Here is a 20735-nt window from a genome sequence, read left to right as displayed (position 1 = left end):
TTCAACACTTAAGGATTCAACAAACGCTTCAGGTCATCAACGGTAACTCCCCATCAAACAAGGCTAGAAACACAAAAACCTGTTCAGCTGTTTGACTTAGTCAGGACAGAGAAGAAGAATAAATAGTGTGTATTTATGTTCAGGAGTTACATGACCGCTCCCTGCCTGTGGCAGCACGGTTAGATGACACACAGCTAATTATGCCAAAATTTGCACATCAGTTACAACCTGGTGTGTTTCGCTACAGTGATCTAAAGCAGATGATTAACTAAATCCACACGTTTACTACCAAAGAGGCACACAAACGGAGCCATGCTCTGCAACTTTCTCTCTCTAAAGCTGTTACCACTGTGCTCAAAATTAACTCCCACTGCAACAGATGATTAAAAAAAACAGGCCTTCCTTTCCTAGGCTTCCTCTTTCCTGGAGCCGGTTATTTGACTCAGCAAATTCCTTCTCGAAACACAATTTCCCTAGAAAAACGAAAAACCCTGTCAATATATACTTTTGCAGTATAAATGGTCACAGAAAGATTCTAGATCACTGGAAATTGAACTCCTTTGTTTTTGAGACTGTTGGTCGGACAAAACAAGCCACGTGATGTCATCTTTGGCATTCTCCGTACTTTGGTATATTTTAAGGTACTAATATATTCATTCATTTGTAATGGCATTAATCATTTGATGCAGCCCTATGGTACATATAAACTCATTGGCCACTTTATTGCTAGTACCGGGTTGGAACCCCTTTTGCCTTCAGAACTGCTTTAATTCTTCATGGCATAGAACAGGGGTGGTGAACCTGTGGCTCTTGAGCCGTATGCGGCTCTTTGCCTGCTCCTGTGAGGCTCTTCCTGTGTGGCTGGGGGCTGTGTCATTGGTTGATTGTTGTTTTTAACTTTTCTGAAACATACAGTATTTCAGATAAGTAAAAAAAAAAACACATTTGAATGCATCTGCCAATACATTTGCCAATTATTTTAAAATGGAAAATAATGCAGCAGAGTTTTGAGGACAGATTCTGCAACCTGAGGAAAAACAGCGGCCACAGAGCACCTTCCTCGTTAACCCTTTCACTGCTGAATCAGATTGTTTGAAAGCCCCTTTAGTGACAAATGAGTGAGAGAGTTTGTCGAGTGGCCACAACCGAGTTCAAGCAAGACCTGAAAAGGATTTTGGATAACAAAGACTGTCAGGTTTCCCACTGAGTCAATCTAAGTGAGAAAAAAAACTATGAAAACTGCTATGTATTATAACCGTCATTAGATCTGGAAGACACTGTTGCTGTTGTAGTGTGGACGTGCATGTGTTGTGTGGCTTTTTGCTATGGTGCGGGGTTTTTTTGTGGCTCTTTATACCTAACTGGTTGGCCACCCCTGGCATAGAATCAAAAAGTTGCAGGAAACATTGCTCAAAGACTTTGATCCATATTTACATGATAGCATCACGCAGTTGCAGCAGATTTGTCGGCTGCGCATCCATGATGCAAATTTCCCGCTCCACCACATCTCAAAGGTGCTCTATTGGATTGAGATCTGGTGACTATGAAGGCCATTTGAGTTCTTTGAGTTCTTGTGAACTTTGTCACGTTCAAGAAACCAGTTGGAGATGATTTTAGATTTTTGGCACATTTCTGCTGGAAGTAGCCTTTAGAAGACTGTGGTCATAAAGGGATTAGTCTCTCTTTTTTTAAATTTTTTATTTAACCTTTATTTAACCAGGTAGGCCGTTGAGAACAGGTTCTCATTTGCAGCGGCGACCTGGCCAAAAGTGTAGGCAAGAAGTACAAGAATACAGAATACAATATGCTACATAAAGTGCAGAATAAGTGGGCAATTACAAATGCCGGCACATAGTGAGGTGTAAGTAAGTCGACGGATATGCAATATACATGAACAGAGAGTCTATATCACTGCTGAGATGGTGTAAAGAGTCGATGGTGTAAAGAGTCAGTAAACAGATAGTCTAGTGGTCTAGTTAGTGAAGTAGATCAGTTATAACACAATGTATATGAATAGACAGTCTAGATAAATGCTGAGGTGTAGTGAAGAGTCAATATACAGTTAGTGCAGGTTGCGGTCTATTAAGTGATGTGGATCTGTAATAACACAGTAAGCAGTAATCAGTCTATATAAATGCTGAATGTAGAGAAGAGACAATATACAGTTAGTGCAAATAGTGGTCTAGGTAGTGATGAAGATCAGTAATAACACAGTATACAAGAATAGACAGACTATATAAATGCTGAAATGTAGTAAAGAGTCAATATAGTCAATATACAGTTAGTGCAGATTGTGGACTAGATAGCGAAGTAGATCAGTAGATGTGCAAAAATTGTGCGGCAACAAAGGTGGGAAGAAATAACGGTTGAGCATACTAGGGCAGGTGAATAGTGCAAAATAGCGTAACAAATATGATAGCAATGCAGGTGTGGATGTGCATCTGTGCAACTATGCAATGGGGCATGACAGAGATAATGGAGTAAGGGTGTGCAAAAACAGTGGATGAAAGACGGGGAACAGTTAGCGCGTACAGTGATCAGACAGGAGCACGGACCGACATGCTTTGAAGGCAGTTAGTGGGATATGAGTTTTGAGTTTCAGGGTTTTTTGTAGTTCATTCCAGTCATTTGCAGCTGAGAACTGGAAGGAGTGGTGGCCAAAGGAGGTGTGGGCTTTTGGAGTGACCAAGGAGATGTAACTGCTTGAAGGCTGCGGGTAGGTAAAGCTATAGTGACCAGTGAGCATAGGTACAGCGGGGCTTTGCCTAGCACGGACTTGTAAATGAGTTGGTACCAGTGGGTTAGGCGTCGAGTGTGTAACGAGGGCCAGCCAATTAAAGCATGGAGTTTGCAGTGGTGGGTGTTATAAGGGGCTCTGGTCACAAAATGTATGGCACTGTGATAGAGAACAGCCAATGTTTTCAGGAGAGAGTTTGAGGCAGTTCTGTAAATAACATCACTGAAATTGAGAATTGGTAAGATTGTCATTTTCACCAAAGTGAGTTTGGCAGCGTGAGGAGGAATGTTGCGGAATAGAAAATCGATCCTGGACTTAACTTTAGATTGAAGGTGTTTTATGTGTTGCTGGAAGGAGAGGGAGTTGTCTAACCAGACACCTAGGTATTTGTACTATGTCACATTTTCTAATTCCAGTCCATCGAGCGTGGTGAGGCTGATCGGATGGGCCGGGGTAGGCAGTGATCGATTGAAAAGCATGAACTTGGTTTTGCCGAAGTTTAGAAGTAATTAGAGGTTTCTGACGGAGTGCTGAATAGCATAGAAGCTCTCCTGAAGGTTTGATAGCACATTATCTATTGAGGGGCCGGATGTGTACAGGATGGTGTCGTCTGCATAAAGGTGGATTTGTGAGGGCCCAGCAGCAAGAGCTACGTCACAGTTAACCATAGTCCTCAGAAATCCACCAAATTAAAAATTCCAACACAAAGAAAGCGGAAGGAAACAGAAAATACATGCATCTGGCGGAATTTCCTGCAGCACCAGCGCAATCCCGGAAGTGGAACGTCAAGAATATAGACTATAAAGGGATGGACATGTTCAGCAACAATACTCAGGTAGTACTAATATGAATAGATTAATCTATAATGACATTAAAAGGTCCCATGGCATGAAAGGTTTTTTAACATTAATATGCGTTCCCCCAGCCTGCCTATGGTCCCCCAGTGGTTAGAAATGGTGATAGGTGTAAACCGAGCCCTGGGTATCCTGCTCTGCCTTTGAGAAAATGAAAGCTCAGATGGGCCAATCTGGAATCTTCCCTTTATGATGTCATAAGGGGAAAGGTTACCTCCCCTTTCTCTGCTTTGCCCGCCCAGAGAATTTGGCCCGCCTATGAGAGAGAGAGAGACATCATGGCTTGCAAATAAGCGAAGCCTGGCAGTTGGTCAAGGCCACACCCCCACCCTTCACCTGTAAATATAAGTATACTCTCAGTATGCAGACTAAAAACACTTTATTTTTGAGTGTGCTGTTGATGGTCACTATTCTCCCACAATGCAAAGCACAAAGGAAATAGAGGAGCTGCTAACTGCTGGGAAAAAAAGTTTAAAGTTATGGGTGGTGATGAAACAGCTAGTGTCACGGTTTAGGGATATTTCTGTTCCAGTTTGTTCATTTCTGTTGTCTTTATTGTTTATTTGTGCATGTTTCCTGTGTTTGTATAGTCTGTATATTTCTGTTTAGTTATCTCCTGGTTTATAGTGTATTTTTTGGTTAATTCCTGTGTTCTGTGTTCTGTGTTGTGTGTTGTCAAGTTACTGTGTTTAGTTGATTTCAGGTTTTTGTTAGTGGTTCCTGTTTCCTGTTTTATTTTGATAGTCTGTTTTCTGTCCCGTCATGTCTAGTTTTACCTTTTTGTTCCCGCCTTTGTTGATTGTCCTGCCCTGCCCTGATGTGTTTCACCTGTCGTGTCACCTGTCCCTCATTTGTTCATTACCTCATGTATTTAACCCCTGTGTTCCCTTTGTCTCTTGTCAGATCGTTTTGTATCGTTGTGTCTGTTTGTATTCCGTTGTGTCCTGTCCCCGTAAGTTTGCTCCTTTGTTCCCTGCCCGAGTTGCCGTCAGCCTGTGTTTTTCCTGTTGCTTTTGTATTTTTGTCTTAGTTTTTTTGTGTGGTTTTTCCAGCCTCTGCGCTGCCGTTTTTTGTTATTAATAAATCCCTGAACTCAATCCATCTCCTGCCTGCCTGCCTCTCCCTGCATTTGGGTCCACTATTCCTCACTTCTCCTGACAGAACGATCTGACCAGCCATGGACCCAGCAGTGCGGAAATTGGAGCCTTTTTTTCACCCTATGGACACTGATGGTGTGCTTTTGCTGGGATTTTTTCGGGGTATAATTAAGAAGAATCCCGCTCTGGCTAAAGCCATCATGGAGGCTCGCTGGCAGGCCACTGCAAGAGAGTGTGGCCTTCCGTACCTCTTGCTGCCCAGCGACCCTGGGCTGACGTGCAGCTCTCCTGTTCCCGAGCTGGCGTGCAGCTCTCCTGACCCTGGGCTGACGTGCAGCTCTCCTGACCCTGGGCTGACGTGCAGCTCTCCTGACCCTGGGCTGGCGTGCAGCTCTCCTGACCCTGGGCTGGCGTGCAGCTCTCCTGACCCTGGGCTGGCGTGCAGCTCTCCTGACCCTGGGCTGGCATGCAGCTCTCCTGACTCCGAGCTGGCGTGCAGCTCTCCTGACCCCGAGCTAGTTAGCAGCCTCCCTAATCCCCGGCTAGCTAGCAGCCCACCTGAATGCAAGCTGGCTAGCAACCTCCCTGAGCCCCGGCTAGCTAGCGATCCCCCTGAGTCCCTGCTAGCTAGCAACCCCCCTGATTCCCCACTAGCTAGCATCTCCCCAGAATCCAGGCTAGCTAGCAGTCTTCCTGATTCCCGGCTAGCTAGCAGCCTCTCAACTTCCCCGCTAGCTAGCAACCTCCCTGAGCCCCAGCTAGCTAGCAGCTCCCCTGAATCCAGGTTAGCTAGCAGCCTTCTTGATCCCCGGCTGGCTAACAGCCTCTCTGAGCCCCAGCTAGCTAGTAGCCGTCCTGAGCCCTAGCTAGCTAGCAGCCCTCCTGAATCCAGGCTAGCTAGCAGCCTTCCTGAGCCCCGGCTAGCTAGCAACTTCCCTGAGCCCCGGCTAGCTAGCAGCTCCCCTGAATCCAGGCTAGCTAGCAGCCTTCTTGATCCCCAGCTGGCTAACAGCCTCTCTGAGCCCCGGCTAGCTAGTAGCCTTCCTGAGCCCCAGCTAGCTAGCAGCCCTCCTGAATCCAGGCTAGGTAGCAGCCTTCCCGAGCCCCGGCTAGCTAGCAACCTCCCTGAGCCCCAGCTAGCTAGCAACCCCCCTGATTTGCTGGTAGCTAGCATCTCCCCTGAATCCAGGCTAGCTAGCAGCCTTCTTGATCCCCGGCTGGCTAGCAGCCTCTCTGAGCCCCGGCTAGCTAGTAGCCTTCCTGAGCCCAGGCTAGTTAGCAACCCCCCTGAGTCCAGGCTAGCTAGCACTCTCCCAGATCCCAGGCTAGCTAGCAGCCCCCCTGAATTTAGGATGGCTAGCAGCCTTCCTAGTGTCCCCGAGCTTCCTAGTGTCCCCAAGCTGCCCAGTGTCCCAGCACTGCCCAGCTTCCCCGAGCTTCCTAGTGTCCCCGAGCTTTCTAGTGTCCCTGAGCCCCTTAGTGTCCCTGAGCTCCTTAGTGTCCCCAAGCTGCCCAGTGTCCCAACACTGCCCAGCTTCCCCGAGCTTCCTAGTGTCCCCGAGCTTCCTAGTATCCCCGAGCTCCCTAGGGTCCCCAAGCTGCTCAGTGTCCCAGCACTGCCCAGCTTCCCCGAGCTTCCTAGTGTCCCCGAGCTTCCTAGTGTCCCCGAGCTTCTCCTAGAGTTTCCGAGTTTCCTAGAGTTCCCGAGTTTCCTAGAGTTCCCGAGTTTCCTAGAGTTCCCGAGTTCCCTAGTGTCCCAAGGCTGTCCTTTATCCTTGATCCCTGGCTGACTAGTAGCTCTCCTGATCCCCAGCTGACTAGCAGCTTTCCTGATCCCCGGCTGGCTAGCAGCCCCCCTGAATCCAAGCTAGCTAGCAGCCCCCCTGAGCCCAGGTTAGCTAGCAGCCTCCCTAGTTCCCGGCTGGCTAGCCACCCCCCTGAATCCTGGCTGGTGTCCAGCCCCTCTGAACTGGCTATAGCCGCCTCTGAGACCGCCCCTGAGACTTTGCCGGTCCCCGGCACCCCTGTGACCGCCCCTGAGACCGCCCTTGAGACCACCCCTAGGACTTTGCCTTTGTTCTGCCCCCCTGAGACTTTGCCCGTGGTGGTCAGGCCGACTCCTGCCCCTCGTATCCTGTCGGCGGTCAGGCCCACTCCTGCCCCTCGTGTCCTGTCGGCGGTCAGGCCCACGCCTGCCCCTCGTGTCCTGTCGGCGGTCAGGCCCACGCCTGCCCCTTGTGTCCTGTCGGCGGTCAGGCCCACTCCTGCCCCTCGTGTCCTGTCGGCGGTCAGGCCCACTCCTGCCCCTCGTGTCCTGTCAGCAGTCAGACCCACTCCTGCCCCTCGTGTCCTGTCGGCGGTCAGACCTACTCCTGCCCCTCGTGCTACATCCCGTACCGTCATAACCCCAACCGTCAGACACCGCCCACCAAGAGTCTGGGTCTGCCGAGGTTTCTTCCTAAAAGGGAGTTTTTCCTCGCCACTGTCGCAATAGCCACTGCTAATGCTTGCTCTTGGGGGAACTATTGGAATTGTTGGGGCTTTATAGAGTGTGGTCTAGACCTACTCTATCTGTAAAGTGTCTCGAGATAACTCTTGTTATGATTTGATACTATAAATAAAATTGAATTGAAATTGAATTGTAAATATGGTGATGAATTAAAAATTAAAAAGCACAAAGCCATCCCAAGAATTCCCCAATTACAACAAAGCTGTTGCACTTTGACAATCGAAAGCAGAAGCTGCTCATGTTGTCAGCGTCAGCCGTTTTTTATTTGCCAGTGCAAAAGCCAGAGGAAATGAAAGACATCTGCTCTGGACTTCCCCTCAATAGAGCCACTTATGTTCAGTAACCACTGAACGCTCTCTGTGTGGCCAATGAGGTTTATTCTTAGCTTACCATCTGTCCAATGAGACAGCAGTTTATGGTTAGCAGATATGCCCACCTGGCCCACAACAACAACAACAACAGCATCATCTCTTGTTACTGTGAATCATACAAATTCAGCCTCACAAATCCTGAATTTGACATGCCGCCCCTCACCTTCTTTAGACTGTACCCAGCGTGGAAAATAATTGGAGGCAGCAATATGTTGAAGAATACTTCAGGGTCAAATGTCACCTGGAAAAGATGAGAAATCAAACGAGTTAACAGGGTAAATCAGGCAAAATCAGGACTGAGGAATGATTGTTTCTTTCTAACTGTTACCTTGCGCAGCATATCATTCTGCTCCACATTGTGAATCTCTCTGGAGTTGATTTCGCCTTTGAGGGTGTACTCAAAAAACTTGCCGCTGACATTAAGCAGTAGGGTGCTGACAGGTCCTTCCTTCAGCAAGCAGCTTGGGGGTGTCTTGTTGTGGTAGCTGGTGGCAGGGATGCCATACCGCAGAATCACACCTACCAGCAAACCTTAGGGAATCAGAGGAAAGAATCATAAGTGAGACAAAAAAAATCGTAAAATGTATGGCTTTAGACATGTTGTCATGGGTATAGCCTCAGCTCATGCATGTGATAAATAACCTAAAATACGAAGTGTGCTATTAATGAAATTTTGATCGCGATTTTGGTTCCTAACGATCACAAAAACAATGTAATCGAGAAAAACGATTATTTTGCACATTTTATTTTGCAAGTAAACTCTTATTTTGTGTTATGTTCTGAAGGGGAATTCAAAAAGTTAAACAGGTAATATTAGATTAGATTAGATTCCATTTAAGCAGTATTAAGGGAAATGTCAGAGTTCAAGGTGTTTTCACTGTTGATTTAACAGTTTCACTGTTTTAAACAGCTTTTTCACGGTTTAAAATGAGTGTGATTATGATTATTTGCATAATCGAGCAGCCCTACCTAAAATTACCCAAAAGCCACCAAAATAAAACTTATCCAGTCAATTGCTCAATGTTAGATCATTTCCCAGGTGCATCTGCTTTACAAGCCCCCGGGATCAGGCAGTGACACACAGAGAGCAGCAGAGCAGAGGACGAAAAATGGAGAGATGGTAAGCAGAGAGCTAAAGCCAGGAAGAAAGGAACGAGGCAGGCAGTTAGAGGACATAAATCCTCTGATCAGACAGCAGTTATCTGCAAGAGACAAGGCAAAGCAAAGCTGCCAGCACTGCGCTCACTTCCTACCAGAGGAGCTTAACCTCGTACATCACACTCTGGCTTCGACCCAACCCACAGACACATATACAGACACAGAAACACAAAATAGGGTTGACGTTGACTGATTCTTGAAAATTAAACTACCCGTCTCATTTTCTTGCTAAAAATACTCAAAAACAGTTCACAAAGTTTGGGTTCTTTCCAGCTGCTATAGTGGGAGGTTTGTATTTATTATTTGAACTAGGAAGTACCATAAAAGGTAGTCTAGGTAAGAGATCTCATCGTGGATGTTGATGGGTGCGCAATCTGCCCATCCTCTGAGGGCCGCAACCTTGGTGTAATCCTGGACTCCACCCTCTCTTTCCATACTCACATCAAATCTATCACCAAATCAGCCTTTTTCACCTCAAAAACATCTCCAGACTCCGCCCATCACTCTCTGACTCCGTGGCAGAAACCCTCATTCATGCTTTTATTACCTCCCGTTTGGACTACTGCAATGGAGTCCTGTCTGGGGTCCCCAGCAAAACCCTAGACAGGCTCCAGTATGTCCAAAACTCTGCCGCCAGGGTCCTCACCCACACCAAGACCTGGCAGCACATCACCCCAACCCTCATCCACCGTCACTGGCTCTCAATTAAGTCCCGCATCACAAAATCCTCCTTCTCACCTACAAATCCCTCCATGCCCTGGCCCCACAGTACCTCTCCGACCTCCTCCATCCTCCCCAAAACCTGCAGTCCTCAGACGCTGGCCTGCTCTCCATTCCCCACACCAGACTCTGCACCTTCGGAGACAGAGCCTTTAGTGTTGCAGACCCATCCCTCTGGAACACCCTCCCTGCAGATATCCGAAATGCTACATCCCTGGACATTTTTAAAAAACTCCTGAAACACCACCCGTTTACCACAGCCTACAACCTCCTTTAGCTTAGCCACAGTAATTCTGTAAAGTGTCCTTAGGTTTCTTGAAAGGCGCTATATAAATAAAAGTTATTATTATTATTATTATTATTATTATTATTATTATTATTATATCCTTGATGTTCCACTTCCGGGATAGCTCCGTTGCCGCCGGAAAATCTGCCGGATGTCCCTCATTTAGGCTGGATATCCGTTACCTTGGGCTTCCTTTGTGTTGTAATTTGCCCCAACAACCAACTGAATATACCAACTGCAAACACAAGGTTTCCTGTAGCCTTTGCTCTTTATATAGCAAATCAATATTGGGACAAGGTTTCCACTTGGCAGCACTTTTATACCGGTGATGGTCCAAAAAACACAGTGTGCTCTAACATGATGTAAATTTTAACTTAATCATATCAAACTGAGTTAACCAAAATAATATTTCTAAAAGGATGGGAGTTTTAACCACTCAACACAGATAATGATATACGTTTAATATACTAATTCCACATGTGTATTAATGTGTATAACACATATTTTCTTTTTAAGCAACAAAAAACAAATCAAAGTCTATCTTCTTCATGTGACATCTGTGGTTAATAAGTGACATTTGTAGCACTGACTGACTGAGATCATTCTGATAAACTATGATGAAAAAAATAAATACAGTTGAGGTTCTGAGATATTATTACTGAAATAGTTCAGTTCAGCATTACCCGGCACACATTATGACAGTAATCGCTGACTCTGGTCATGTTATTGCATCATGTAGTCAGATGATAAAAGACAGACTTTGTGTTTCTGCTGCTAGTTAAGTAGATTGACCACTGCTTGGGCTATGTAGCATTGTGGTCTATTCAGTGAACATTCTACACTCATGTGGATGAATGATAGGAATAAACAAAAAACTCACTGGCACAGAAATAGGCCTATATGCAGACCCCAGATGATGACTATGATTACCGAATTCCCCCACCGGGGATCAATAAAGTAGAGTGATGAATGTGATAAACTTTTGTTACCTTTAATTTTGTAGCCTTTTACAACCAAAGACCAAGGAAACCCTTTCTTTTTAAATGCATGATGATGTTGGTTAGATATACAGTAGTAGGCTACTGTATTGAATGGAGAGTGAGTACATATGCAAAACATGTCTTTTATATATTTTTCTTTCATATGTGTACCCTCTTTCCCCCTTTGTCCTGTTAATTGCTTTGAAAGCTTGAAGATGTATCAAATATTTTAAATTAAAAAGACATAGTGGTGGTATTAAGCATTTCAAGAGGATACCCTAACAACAACAACAACAACTGCATAAGATATTTTATATCTTATTGATATCATAGGAGATAAACCAATAGGCTATAGGCCTAGTATTCGCTGTAATCTAATGTATTAGCCTACACTTCAGATATGTCTGGCTACGGATTCCCAGTCAGTCAAGGATAAAGCTGCACATGCAGTAGCCAGCCTAGTGGAGAGAAGACGAGGCTGAGCAACCGACAGACAGCACCTTCTAGAAATGAGCACTGGCCCTGCCAATTAGGAGCTATGTGAGCTGGTGGAAATGCGGAGGCGCCACAGTGCATCTGTTCAGCTTTAAACCATCTCTGAGTCTTCAGCTAGGCTTTATCTGCTCGCCGTACACCCACCAGGGAGACTGACTAATCATGCAAAGCCTGCTGGAAGGAGGTCGTGGCGGTAGGCTAGTTGTGAAGGAGAGAGTGTACGTGTTTGTGTATTCAACATATGAGCCTCACCGTAAATCATTGCCAGTCCGGTTTCGTGAAGGAAACGGACCCGTCTGTGCTTAAAGAGCCATATGGTGAGAATCGTTAAGGTCAGCAGTAAAATGAATGTCAGCAAATTAACGCTGTCCTGTCGGTGACTTTCCTCAGCCTCCTTCTCGGTGGTAAGCTCTTCCATTCCGCCATCCTCCGCCTTCAGTCCTGACACCGCGCTCAGTAATATCCAAACGGGCATCATGGTGTCCAGTGCGGCGAAGGCTCCGCTCCGCTTCGGTTGTCGGAGAGCGTCCATGGTGCAGGATGATGATGCTGCTGCTGCTGCTGTTGTTGCTGCTGACAGTACACCGCCTCTATGCCATGTCACTGCTGGAAGGTAGTCTACACACAGCTGAGCCGACTGGGAATACAATCCAGTGTTCGTAGACCGTAGACTGGCGAGTTCAACCTTTTAAAGGTACACTGCACGATGTGAAAAGTCGAGGCAGCCGCTCCGGAGACTGCGCTGCCCTTGTGGAGGAGACCAAATCACCGCCTCCAAGTCGGCCGATTTCAAGCTGCTAAATCATTGTTCTGAGACTTTTTTTTTATAATCAAAGTTTTTATTGTTTTTCCATGTGAGAAACACACCACATTTAACAACATGTAACAGCACTAAACACACACTATACAGCAATCTGGGCAAGAAAGACATAAAAACAACAACAACAATTCACAATTAAAACACATAGGCCTACACATAAATAATAAGTAAAATAGGAAAACAAAAAAATAAGATGGGGGGGGTGGCTGAGATCGAATTAGGCTTGATAATATTAATTATGATGCACTAGTCATTTCAAATTGAATAAACTGCAGGAGATGAGACCAGACCTGGTAGAATTTACCCCTTCCATCATTCAGTCTTGCAATAAGATCTTCAAATGAGGCTGTGTCTGTCATTAACTTCAGCCAGTCTGCAAACTAGGCCTTACTTGGCTTTTCCAGTGTCTAAGAATGATTCGTACTGCAGTGATAAACCCAGCTAGTGTCAGAGCGGACTCCGCTTTACAAATCTCTGGTGGCAAAAGGGACCTATCTCCAAGTAGACACAGCTGGGGAGACTCTGGCACTGGTGTGGCTAACCAATGTGCTGAGACTTTGATGAATTTACTGTTCAGTGCTTGGTCCGCTTCAAAACAGGAAATTCACATGAGCTGAGCTTGGACGTCAAAAGTTCAGCCTTTTGCAAGAAAAGTAGGCTAGATGAAATACCCATTTGGATAATGTGGCCTCGTTAGTGGGGTCATAGGTGGGTTGATACCATGGGGCCACAGCTGGAGGGGGGGGGCAAAAGGGAACCAGAGCACTATTTATATTTCTATGACCCCTAAAACTTAAAAGCTGCACTAATCAATATTTTATATTATCAGTGGATCAAACCCAGGGCCTTCAACAGCCCAGGGGCCCCTGTGGTTAATCCAGTCATGCTTTGTGCTAGCATGTGTGCTGGTTTCACAGATTTAATGGACTGCTCCACTGCCTTTTTCAAGTTATATACTGTATTTTCCCAGTGGGGTCCACTGCAATCAGTACTGCTGGGAGTTAGAAAGCCTTGTGGATGAATAAAGAGGATTAATTTCTTCAAATTAATTTAATTAATTAATTTCCTGACTGACAGGACCAGCTGTTGTTAGGGGGCTATGTTCACAAGACTTCAAGCAACTTACCTCTATCTAGCAGTGCTTTTTTTTTATCATGTCAGTGGGCTATTTCCTCTTATGTTGGCTACGCTGTATGCTATTTAATATCCATGTGCTATTTTAATAGAGCCTTTATTATACACCACCTACTCCACAAGTTCAGCAACATTAGTATTTTGTATTTCAACATTACATAAGTCACCTAATGGTCATGGGGTTACACAGAATGAAAAGGGGATGTACAGAAAGGCCAGGCTACAGAGCATCTCTTACAGAGGCATGATGGGGGATTACCTATTTTTAGAGTGACCTAGTGGTTTACATTGCAAGCTAATCTGATGTCTGGTTCGACATGGTTACATGTTGCTTGTGGTTTCTTGTGCATGATTGTGTTCTTTTAATATATAGGTTAACACTTCAATACTGGATAAACACTGCAAATATATAAACCTGGCTTGTGTAAAACACTTGCACACTTGTAAAACACACTTGCATCGTATTGCATGATTTGATTTAGCACTCTTTTGAGTCATTTTATTTAATCCCATGATATTATTGTTGTACATAAGATATTTTACTGGAGCTGGCAAGTCTGCAAGCAGCTTTTTCTGACAAAGACAACACCCATCGAGGTGTAGATAACGGTGCATTCATAGTAGTCTGGTAAATTAACAGCCTTTTTGATTTACTCCCTGGCCATTGATGCAGGTAAGGTAAATCGAATTTGAGGCCACCCTACTTTATTATGTGTGGCTTGTAATGGTATTTTGCCACAGAAGAAATACAGAGGAGGAATTAATTTCATCTTCTATGAAACGCCATTGTATTTCAAAGTAACAGCTATTATAATATTATATCCGCTAGAAGAAGATTGCATATTTAAATAAAGTTGGAAATTGTGTATTTTGTGTCTGTGTTTTTTATTATAATGTACAATAAACACGCATTAAATTAGGCCTATGTTTAAAATAAAATTTTTTGTACAATGTGTACTCAAACGCCTCATGAGTGCACACCTCTTCTACGTAATCCTTTCACTCTATCCGAGTCTGTGATTGGTTGTTGTAACGCACGGTATCAAATGGTTGTGAAACGAAGCTGGGGAAACAGGAAGCCCAAAAAAAACCTTGTCAACTCAAGAGTGCACGTAAGCCTCTGCCTGACTGCCAGTCCCTCACTGTTTATCGTGTTCTCCTAGCTAACGTTACGGTTAGAAACTTGTCTTATCTGGTCGCCACTGAAAGACCAAATGGGGTGCTTCTTTTCGAAAAAATCCAAAAGAAAGTCATCGGAAAAAGATGACCGTACGCCGACAACAACGACTGTCGAAACAACGACAAGCAACGCGGTTCCCCTTGGCAACAACACCGACGAGGCACCGAAGCAGTACAGCTGGGATAAGAGAGAAAAGGTAACGCAAAGTAAATTAAACTCATGCCTGCTGGCAAATGGAAGCAAATTTAACCAACAAAACCTAGTTTGCCTGACCCCTTTACATCTTTAAACCAACGTTATATGTGTTAAGTCGCTTGCAGGTAACGTTAGCTAACGTAACGTTACTGTACAATTTCCCAAGAGGTGCAGCTACTTTTACACCTTTTAAAGCGTTTGTGTAACTTATCAAAACGTAAATCATTAGCTGCTTTTTACGATGTGTCTACGGTTGTTAGTGACCCTGTTGTACCAACCAGTAACGTTACCTTATATCGATATTTGTATTTCTAACCTGAGTGCTACAGCTGCGAAGGGAAACGAACAGTGTTTAGTCAAGCCTGGGATTAATTGCGCAGCCGCATTTTTTTTTTTTTATCGCGGTACCCAATTCTCCAAATATTCAGCCTTAACTTACATGTTAACTGTTGCTTAACTAACGTTAGCCAAGGCATGCATGTAACGCTCATTATATGTTGACACTTGAGTTTTAGGCTCAAAGCCTCGCCCTAGCCTCCATGTATCCAGCGTTATCTCATTATCGGATTTACAACACGCTGTAGTTCACAGCTGACCCACGTAATATGGCTTGTTAGACATATTAGGCGTTAACTAAGCGGTGGTTCAACTTCCCTTTTGACTCATGGGTGTTGCACCTTTGGTCTACCAAATAATACACTATCATGCAGGTTGTGTTGTCCGAAAATAGCATAATACATATCTGCAAGTTATCAAATATCACTCGTGCATGGAAAAGCCAAACAATTGTAGTAATGTTAGTGAAACATAAAATAAAGTAGATAACATGCACAATTGGTATTTATCATGTCTAAAAAAAAAACTCCATGTACTCTAATGACTCTTACAAAAACATCAGTATTGTTTTTGGATGATGGAGGTGGAAACTTTGAAACTGGTAAAGTGAGGACTAGTGTAAAATCTAGATGTGTTTCAGTTTTAGGGGTTAAATTATGGAATTAACTTAATGATGAGTTGAAAATGTGTCTATTGAGTTTCAAAAATTCTTTAAAATCTAAAATAATTAAGGGTTATTGAAGTCATTTTATTAAAATGTAAAATTACTAGGATTGTACTCAAGTATTTAGTTTAATTTAGTTTAGTTGGATTTCTAGGTGATTCAATTGGGACTATACTTTTTTCAGTTAGCTACAGTGGCAAATTTTGGGAATGAATTGTTTCTTTCATGTATGTGTTAACTGGAATAAAATATTCATCATCATCATCATCAAATATATCCAATACCGGTTTGGTACATCTTTAAATATATTGTTAGAATACTCATCCAGTCACCTTTCTCTTTGCTCAGGTTGATCCCAAAGACTACATGCTGTCAGGGCTCAAAGATGTCACGGTGGGCCGTCTGCCTGGCAAACTGAACGGGCAACAGTTTGTCATCCAGGAGTGTGAGAACTGCAACATTTATGTGTTCGACCACTCAGCAACTATCACTATCGATGACTGTGTCAATTGCCGCATTGTTCTAGGACCTATCAAGGGCAGTGTGTTTTTCAGAGACTGTAAAGACATCAAGTGCATGGTGGCCTGTCAGCAGTTCCGCACTCGAGACTGTAAAAAGATGGAGGTGTTCCTGTGCTGTGCCACTCAGCCCATCATTGAGTCATCTACGGGTATGAAGTTCGGCTGCTTTCAGTACTTCTACCCCGAGCTGGCCTTCCACTTCAAAGATGCCGGGCTCAGCATATTCAACAACAACTGGAGCAACATCCACGACTTCACGCCGGTGTCCGGAGAGAACAACTGGAGCTTGTTGCCAGAGACTTCATCAGTTCTGGATTATATACCGATCCCAGACCCTGAGTCTGAATTCAAGTCTGTTAGAATCTCCACTGAACCCCAACGCAGCATTGTGCCTTTGACAAAGGGAGGGAGGCGTAAGGACAGCGAAGAGTCCTGCCTCTTTGTTTTCTTCTCAGGAGAATACACCACTGCAAATGCCCGCAAACTGATCGATGAGGTGAGAAATATAAAGAGGACAGGAGTGTGAAGAGGTCTAGTGTAGTTTAACACCAAAAAAGAGGAAGTCTTTTTTTAGTATGTGAATGGAAACACGGTGGTGGTAATGTTGTATCAGAGCTTACTCACTGATTGCACACAAAGCTATATCAGTGTGTTGTCAGCCATGCTACATCTAACTGTGCTTTATAAGGTTACAGAATTAATTGCAAAAAGCAAAAGCAGTGTTGACTATCGCAGTCTGTAACATTGTATATGAGCAACCAGGGTTCAAAATTAGCACCATCCACCAGCCAAATGCACCCACTAACTAGCCATTCGGCTAGTGGAAGAAAAAGTTAATTTTGAACCCTGCAAGGAACAGAAGGTTAAAGAATCCTAATTGAGGTTTAATATTGAGGAAATCTAGTTTAAGGACTAATCCAAAACAAGTAGAACAATCTGAAGATGGTTATCGGTCTAATGAAATCATAGTTGCATCATAACTGAAGTTAACGTTACTGTCATCCAAAGAAGTGGGTTTAAAAATAGCATGTCTTATCAAACCACCCAATCATGTCTTTGGATATACAGTGTATGACTTGGAGTTTAAAATGCTGGTTTCTCCTTAACTGAGGCTGTTTTACGTCAGTGCAAGATATTAACATATTCCATTAATTAGTAGCTACATATAAATCTTTTTATATGTGTAGTATTCCTTAAGAATTCCTAAAGTTAAGATCTTTTTAAACTTTCTTTTGTTTAGTGGACTATGAAGTCTTAGAAAGCTGTATCTGAAATGCTGAGCCATCATGCTAAGCTGGCTCTGTTGCTACTTAAACATTCCCGTGATGTTTGTGTTGTCGCCAAAATATGCATTACTCTATCACTAAAGCATGGAACTGGATCCACATGTGGGACAGTAAAGAAGTCTTGTTGCAGCCGGACTAATCTTTAGAGTTTATCTCCTCTGTGCGAATACATAGAGGATTTTTTAAACACTTGATGCAGACCTTGGTTTTTTATTATATAACTTCTTTCATCTCATTTGCACAGGCAACTGCTAAAGGTTTTGTGCTGATCCAGACGAAGGAAGTGTCAATGCGACCTGAAGATGTGAAGAGAGTGTTTCAGAACAGTGCAGAGGATCTCGTGGAGTGGATCACCAAAGGTAGTTTTCTCTTCTTTTGTTATGCTGTTGTTGCTCTAAAATATCTGCTCGGCTGTTCAGAAACTGTGTGTTTGATCTTATCTGACAAAGTAGTTTTTATTAGCCTACAGCTTGTTCATACTTGCATTTACATGTGTACATACTACAGCAGAGCAGAGTGCAACAAGCGCTGTCTTAAATTGTCAAAACTGACAAACCAGGTCTGTTTGTAAGCTTCCAATATCCATAATGCTATTAATAATGACTTGTTTTCTCAAGCTATTATATCGAAACATCTCTGTTTCTTTCGGATGCCTTCTTCCACCCAAATACTTGAAAGCGACTTTATTTCCTCTTAGACCACAGTTTACTGTTGCTTTCTGCCTTTTTACAGAAAAAAAGACTTGTTCAACATGCTCACATGATTTTGATTATGACATCGCTGACTGCTAATTTTCCACCACTGATGTGGTACACGTCGCAGAAATCAACTGAATCATCACTCCCATTTGGTAGTCAATACTGGAACATTTCAGGCTTCCCATTTTGGTAGAAAGCAGTTACTGTTTCATAACCAAAGTGTGTGTTAAAATAACAGGATTTAGGACTGTTGTTGTACTGTATGTGACTTTCATATCTTACTACTAAAAGGTCCTGTCATTGCCCTCGAGCTGAACGGTGACGGAGTCGTAGGAGCCTGCAAGAACATCGCTAATGAAGTGTTCAGCGGAACCAAGGTACGTAGTGTAGTTGTGGCATGTGTCTTTTCTAGTTTTTTTCCTGAGTTCTCTTTTTGTAACACATCCCCCCCCCCCCCACAGGTCTTTGTCTCTGATAACAAAAATACATCCTCTCAAGATGTGGACAGCTTCTTCAACTTTGCTGACATGCAGATGGGTTTGTGAATGATTAAGTATCAAAACAAACTGCTCATCAGACATGGAATCTGATCTTTAAAACCCCCCGCCGTCCAGTTGGGGTTGAGTATGAGTAGCGTTTGATTATTGGCCTGTGTTTGTCCTCAAAAATAGGATCGCAATGGAAAATATTAAGGACTGAGTTTGATAAAGCCTTGGATAAAACAATTCAGTTCCTCAACCATGAGTCTGCAGACTAAAATTCATCTCCTTATCATCTAAAAGCATTAGCTGTAAACCATTAGTGGCAATAGTACTGTGAATATTTATATTTCTATGAATGTATTCTGTAATTCTGTTGCTTTTATCGATTGTAAATGTAGCTCTTTGCTGTAAATGTAAGTCGGTAAAATTTAAAGCATTGTTTTTCTTGGTGGAAAAACCCATGTGCACACGAATGCCTGAAGGGAATTATTGTATGTATATAAATCATATTCTTATTTCTTACAAGGATTTATTTGTGTATGTGGATTAGATAATTGATTTGTTTAAAATATGTATATTTGAGACATGGTGTGTAGATGTTAGCTACATCTTTAATGATATCTGTTAGGCCAAAGTTAAATTGTGAAAGTTTGTATCTTACTGTTAATGCAGATGAACTGACCTGTAAACACTTGCTGGGTTTTTGATGTAGGCAACTCACGTGATCATCATCTTTATTTTGTAATATTTGTTTTATACTCGACTGAATGTTTTTGTATGGACACAAATTAATGTTCCTTATCATTTTTTAGTAAAAGTTTTATGTGTGACTTCATTTTGTTATAAGGCTTTTCACACCTGTACTGTTGGAAAAACGCAGTGTGTTACAGTTGATACCGATTATAGGGTGACACTTGAGATAACCACAATAGTAGTTAGAGGAACTACATTCGTAAAGAATTCGTCCTCCTGAGTTAGTGTAGTTCCTCTAGTCACTATGAACAGCAAACAACTTGGTTTTAAGGTTGTCATTTACAATAAAGGAGTATATGAAGAACTGGCACTAAGGTCAACAGAAACATTCTGTTTCCCCTTTTTAACCCGATTAGCCTGTTCTTTTTTTTTTTTTTTTTGTAAAGAGTTACCAAAGTTCAATTTGAGCTATTTGAACATTTTAAACAAGCTGTAAATGGAAATAATCCTGTCTGACTGCATGTATTTTGTGTTGAGCTGGTAAAAAAAAGTTCTGTATAATCACTCAAGTTAATGACTTATTTTCCTTGGTGTTGTTATAGAAGCACATTGCATAGTTATTAGAGATTGGTTTCATTTTTTGAGCGGAAAAACATTAATTCCAGCATTTTTCTGAAGCAGAATGAATCATGGTTTTTGAATTGGTGAGTTCATTGTGCTGCGTTCCTTAGTGATACACATTTAGCAGCTTTCACTTCTGCTATTTGACTTCACCTACTTAAACAGCATTTCCATTTTCATCATTTGGTTTGCTATTGATTGTACCAGTCGATGGCTATAACAGCTTAACATCACTCAGTCTGTGTTGGGACCTATCAATTATTCATTAATCAGCGATAACATGCAACACATTGCAGTTTTAGTTAAAGCTAAATTTAGCCTGATATCAAACTGTTTTTCTACAGTTGCCTTCAAGGGAATATACATATGGACTTATTGTGATGTACTTTTGTATTATACACATTTTGTTCTTCAGCATACAGTTTTTGTAGAGCAATTTGTCTTTATGAATGCACATTTGTCTGTAATTTGTTGTTTCGACACTTAAAATGTAACCCTGTCTTTATAAAATGGCAGAGCCACATTAAAAGCCGTAGACTATCTGAAAGCACACTGGTGGTGAGTGACTGGTTATTTAATATCTGTGTTTGTATGATCAGTGTTGAGGACTATTGTAGACAAATCGAGCGCACCCAGGTTGGAGGGGAAGCGGCGGAGTTTAGGACCCGGCGGGAGGCGTGGTACAATAGAGCTGTTGTGCCTGCCGTGGTGGTGGACAGATTGCAACCAACCCTGGACATTCCCACTGACTGTGGAGGGATACAAAATTCCCAAATTGAATCTATAGCTAGAACAAGAGTCTCTGTTTTTATTGGTGAATGTTTTGTCTGGACTCATATGTGGTTGGAATAAAGCGGATAGCAGCGCGTGGACTGAAGGTAAGATGGGAGGATTGTGA

General features: G+C 43.0%; 3 protein-coding genes across 5 annotated transcripts in view; 2 read left to right on the top strand and 1 right to left on the bottom strand.

Annotated features, from left to right (window-relative positions):
• Positions 1–11925, bottom strand: part of slc9a7 (solute carrier family 9 member 7) — a 39889-nt gene extending 27964 nt beyond the window's left edge. Inside the window, exons 1-3 of one of the 3 annotated variants that reach the window (XR_004898828.1) lie at positions 11460–11925; positions 7897–8099; positions 7732–7809 (exon numbers count right to left, since the gene is read on the bottom strand). Coding sequence is in view for 2 of the 3 variants with exons in the window: in XM_031309455.2 (XP_031165315.1) it covers positions 7732–7809; positions 7897–8099; positions 11460–11739 (561 nt within the window). In the remaining variant the exon portion in view is untranslated. The remainder of the gene's footprint in view (positions 1–7731; positions 7810–7896; positions 8100–11459) is intronic. The other 2 variants (XM_031309455.2, XM_031309456.2) reach the window with 2 other exon arrangements.
• A 2301-nt stretch (positions 11926–14226) lies between these two features.
• rp2 (RP2 activator of ARL3 GTPase) lies at positions 14227–20387 on the top strand. Its single transcript, XM_031309431.2, has 5 exons — positions 14227–14537; positions 15885–16553; positions 17588–17702; positions 18333–18418; positions 18503–20387. The coding sequence occupies exons 1-5, from the start codon at positions 14376–14378 to the stop codon at positions 18584–18586; spliced, it is 1116 nt and encodes a 371-aa protein (XP_031165291.1). The 5' UTR covers positions 14227–14375; the 3' UTR covers positions 18587–20387.
• Positions 20388–20462: 75 nt separating this feature from the next.
• jade3 (jade family PHD finger 3) overlaps positions 20463–20735 on the top strand; it is a 15404-nt gene continuing 15131 nt past the window's right edge. Inside the window, exon 1 of the mRNA XM_031309430.2 lies at positions 20463–20715. The gene's annotated coding sequence lies outside the window, so the exon portion shown is untranslated. The remainder of the gene's footprint in view (positions 20716–20735) is intronic.

The sequence above is a fragment of the Sander lucioperca genome, chromosome 11 (assembly GCF_008315115.2).
Source record: "Sander lucioperca isolate FBNREF2018 chromosome 11, SLUC_FBN_1.2, whole genome shotgun sequence".
Taxonomy (NCBI): Eukaryota; Metazoa; Chordata; class Actinopteri; order Perciformes; family Percidae; genus Sander; species Sander lucioperca.
The sequence above is the reverse complement of the archived record's forward strand: the minus strand, read 5'-3'. Positions and strand labels throughout refer to the sequence as shown.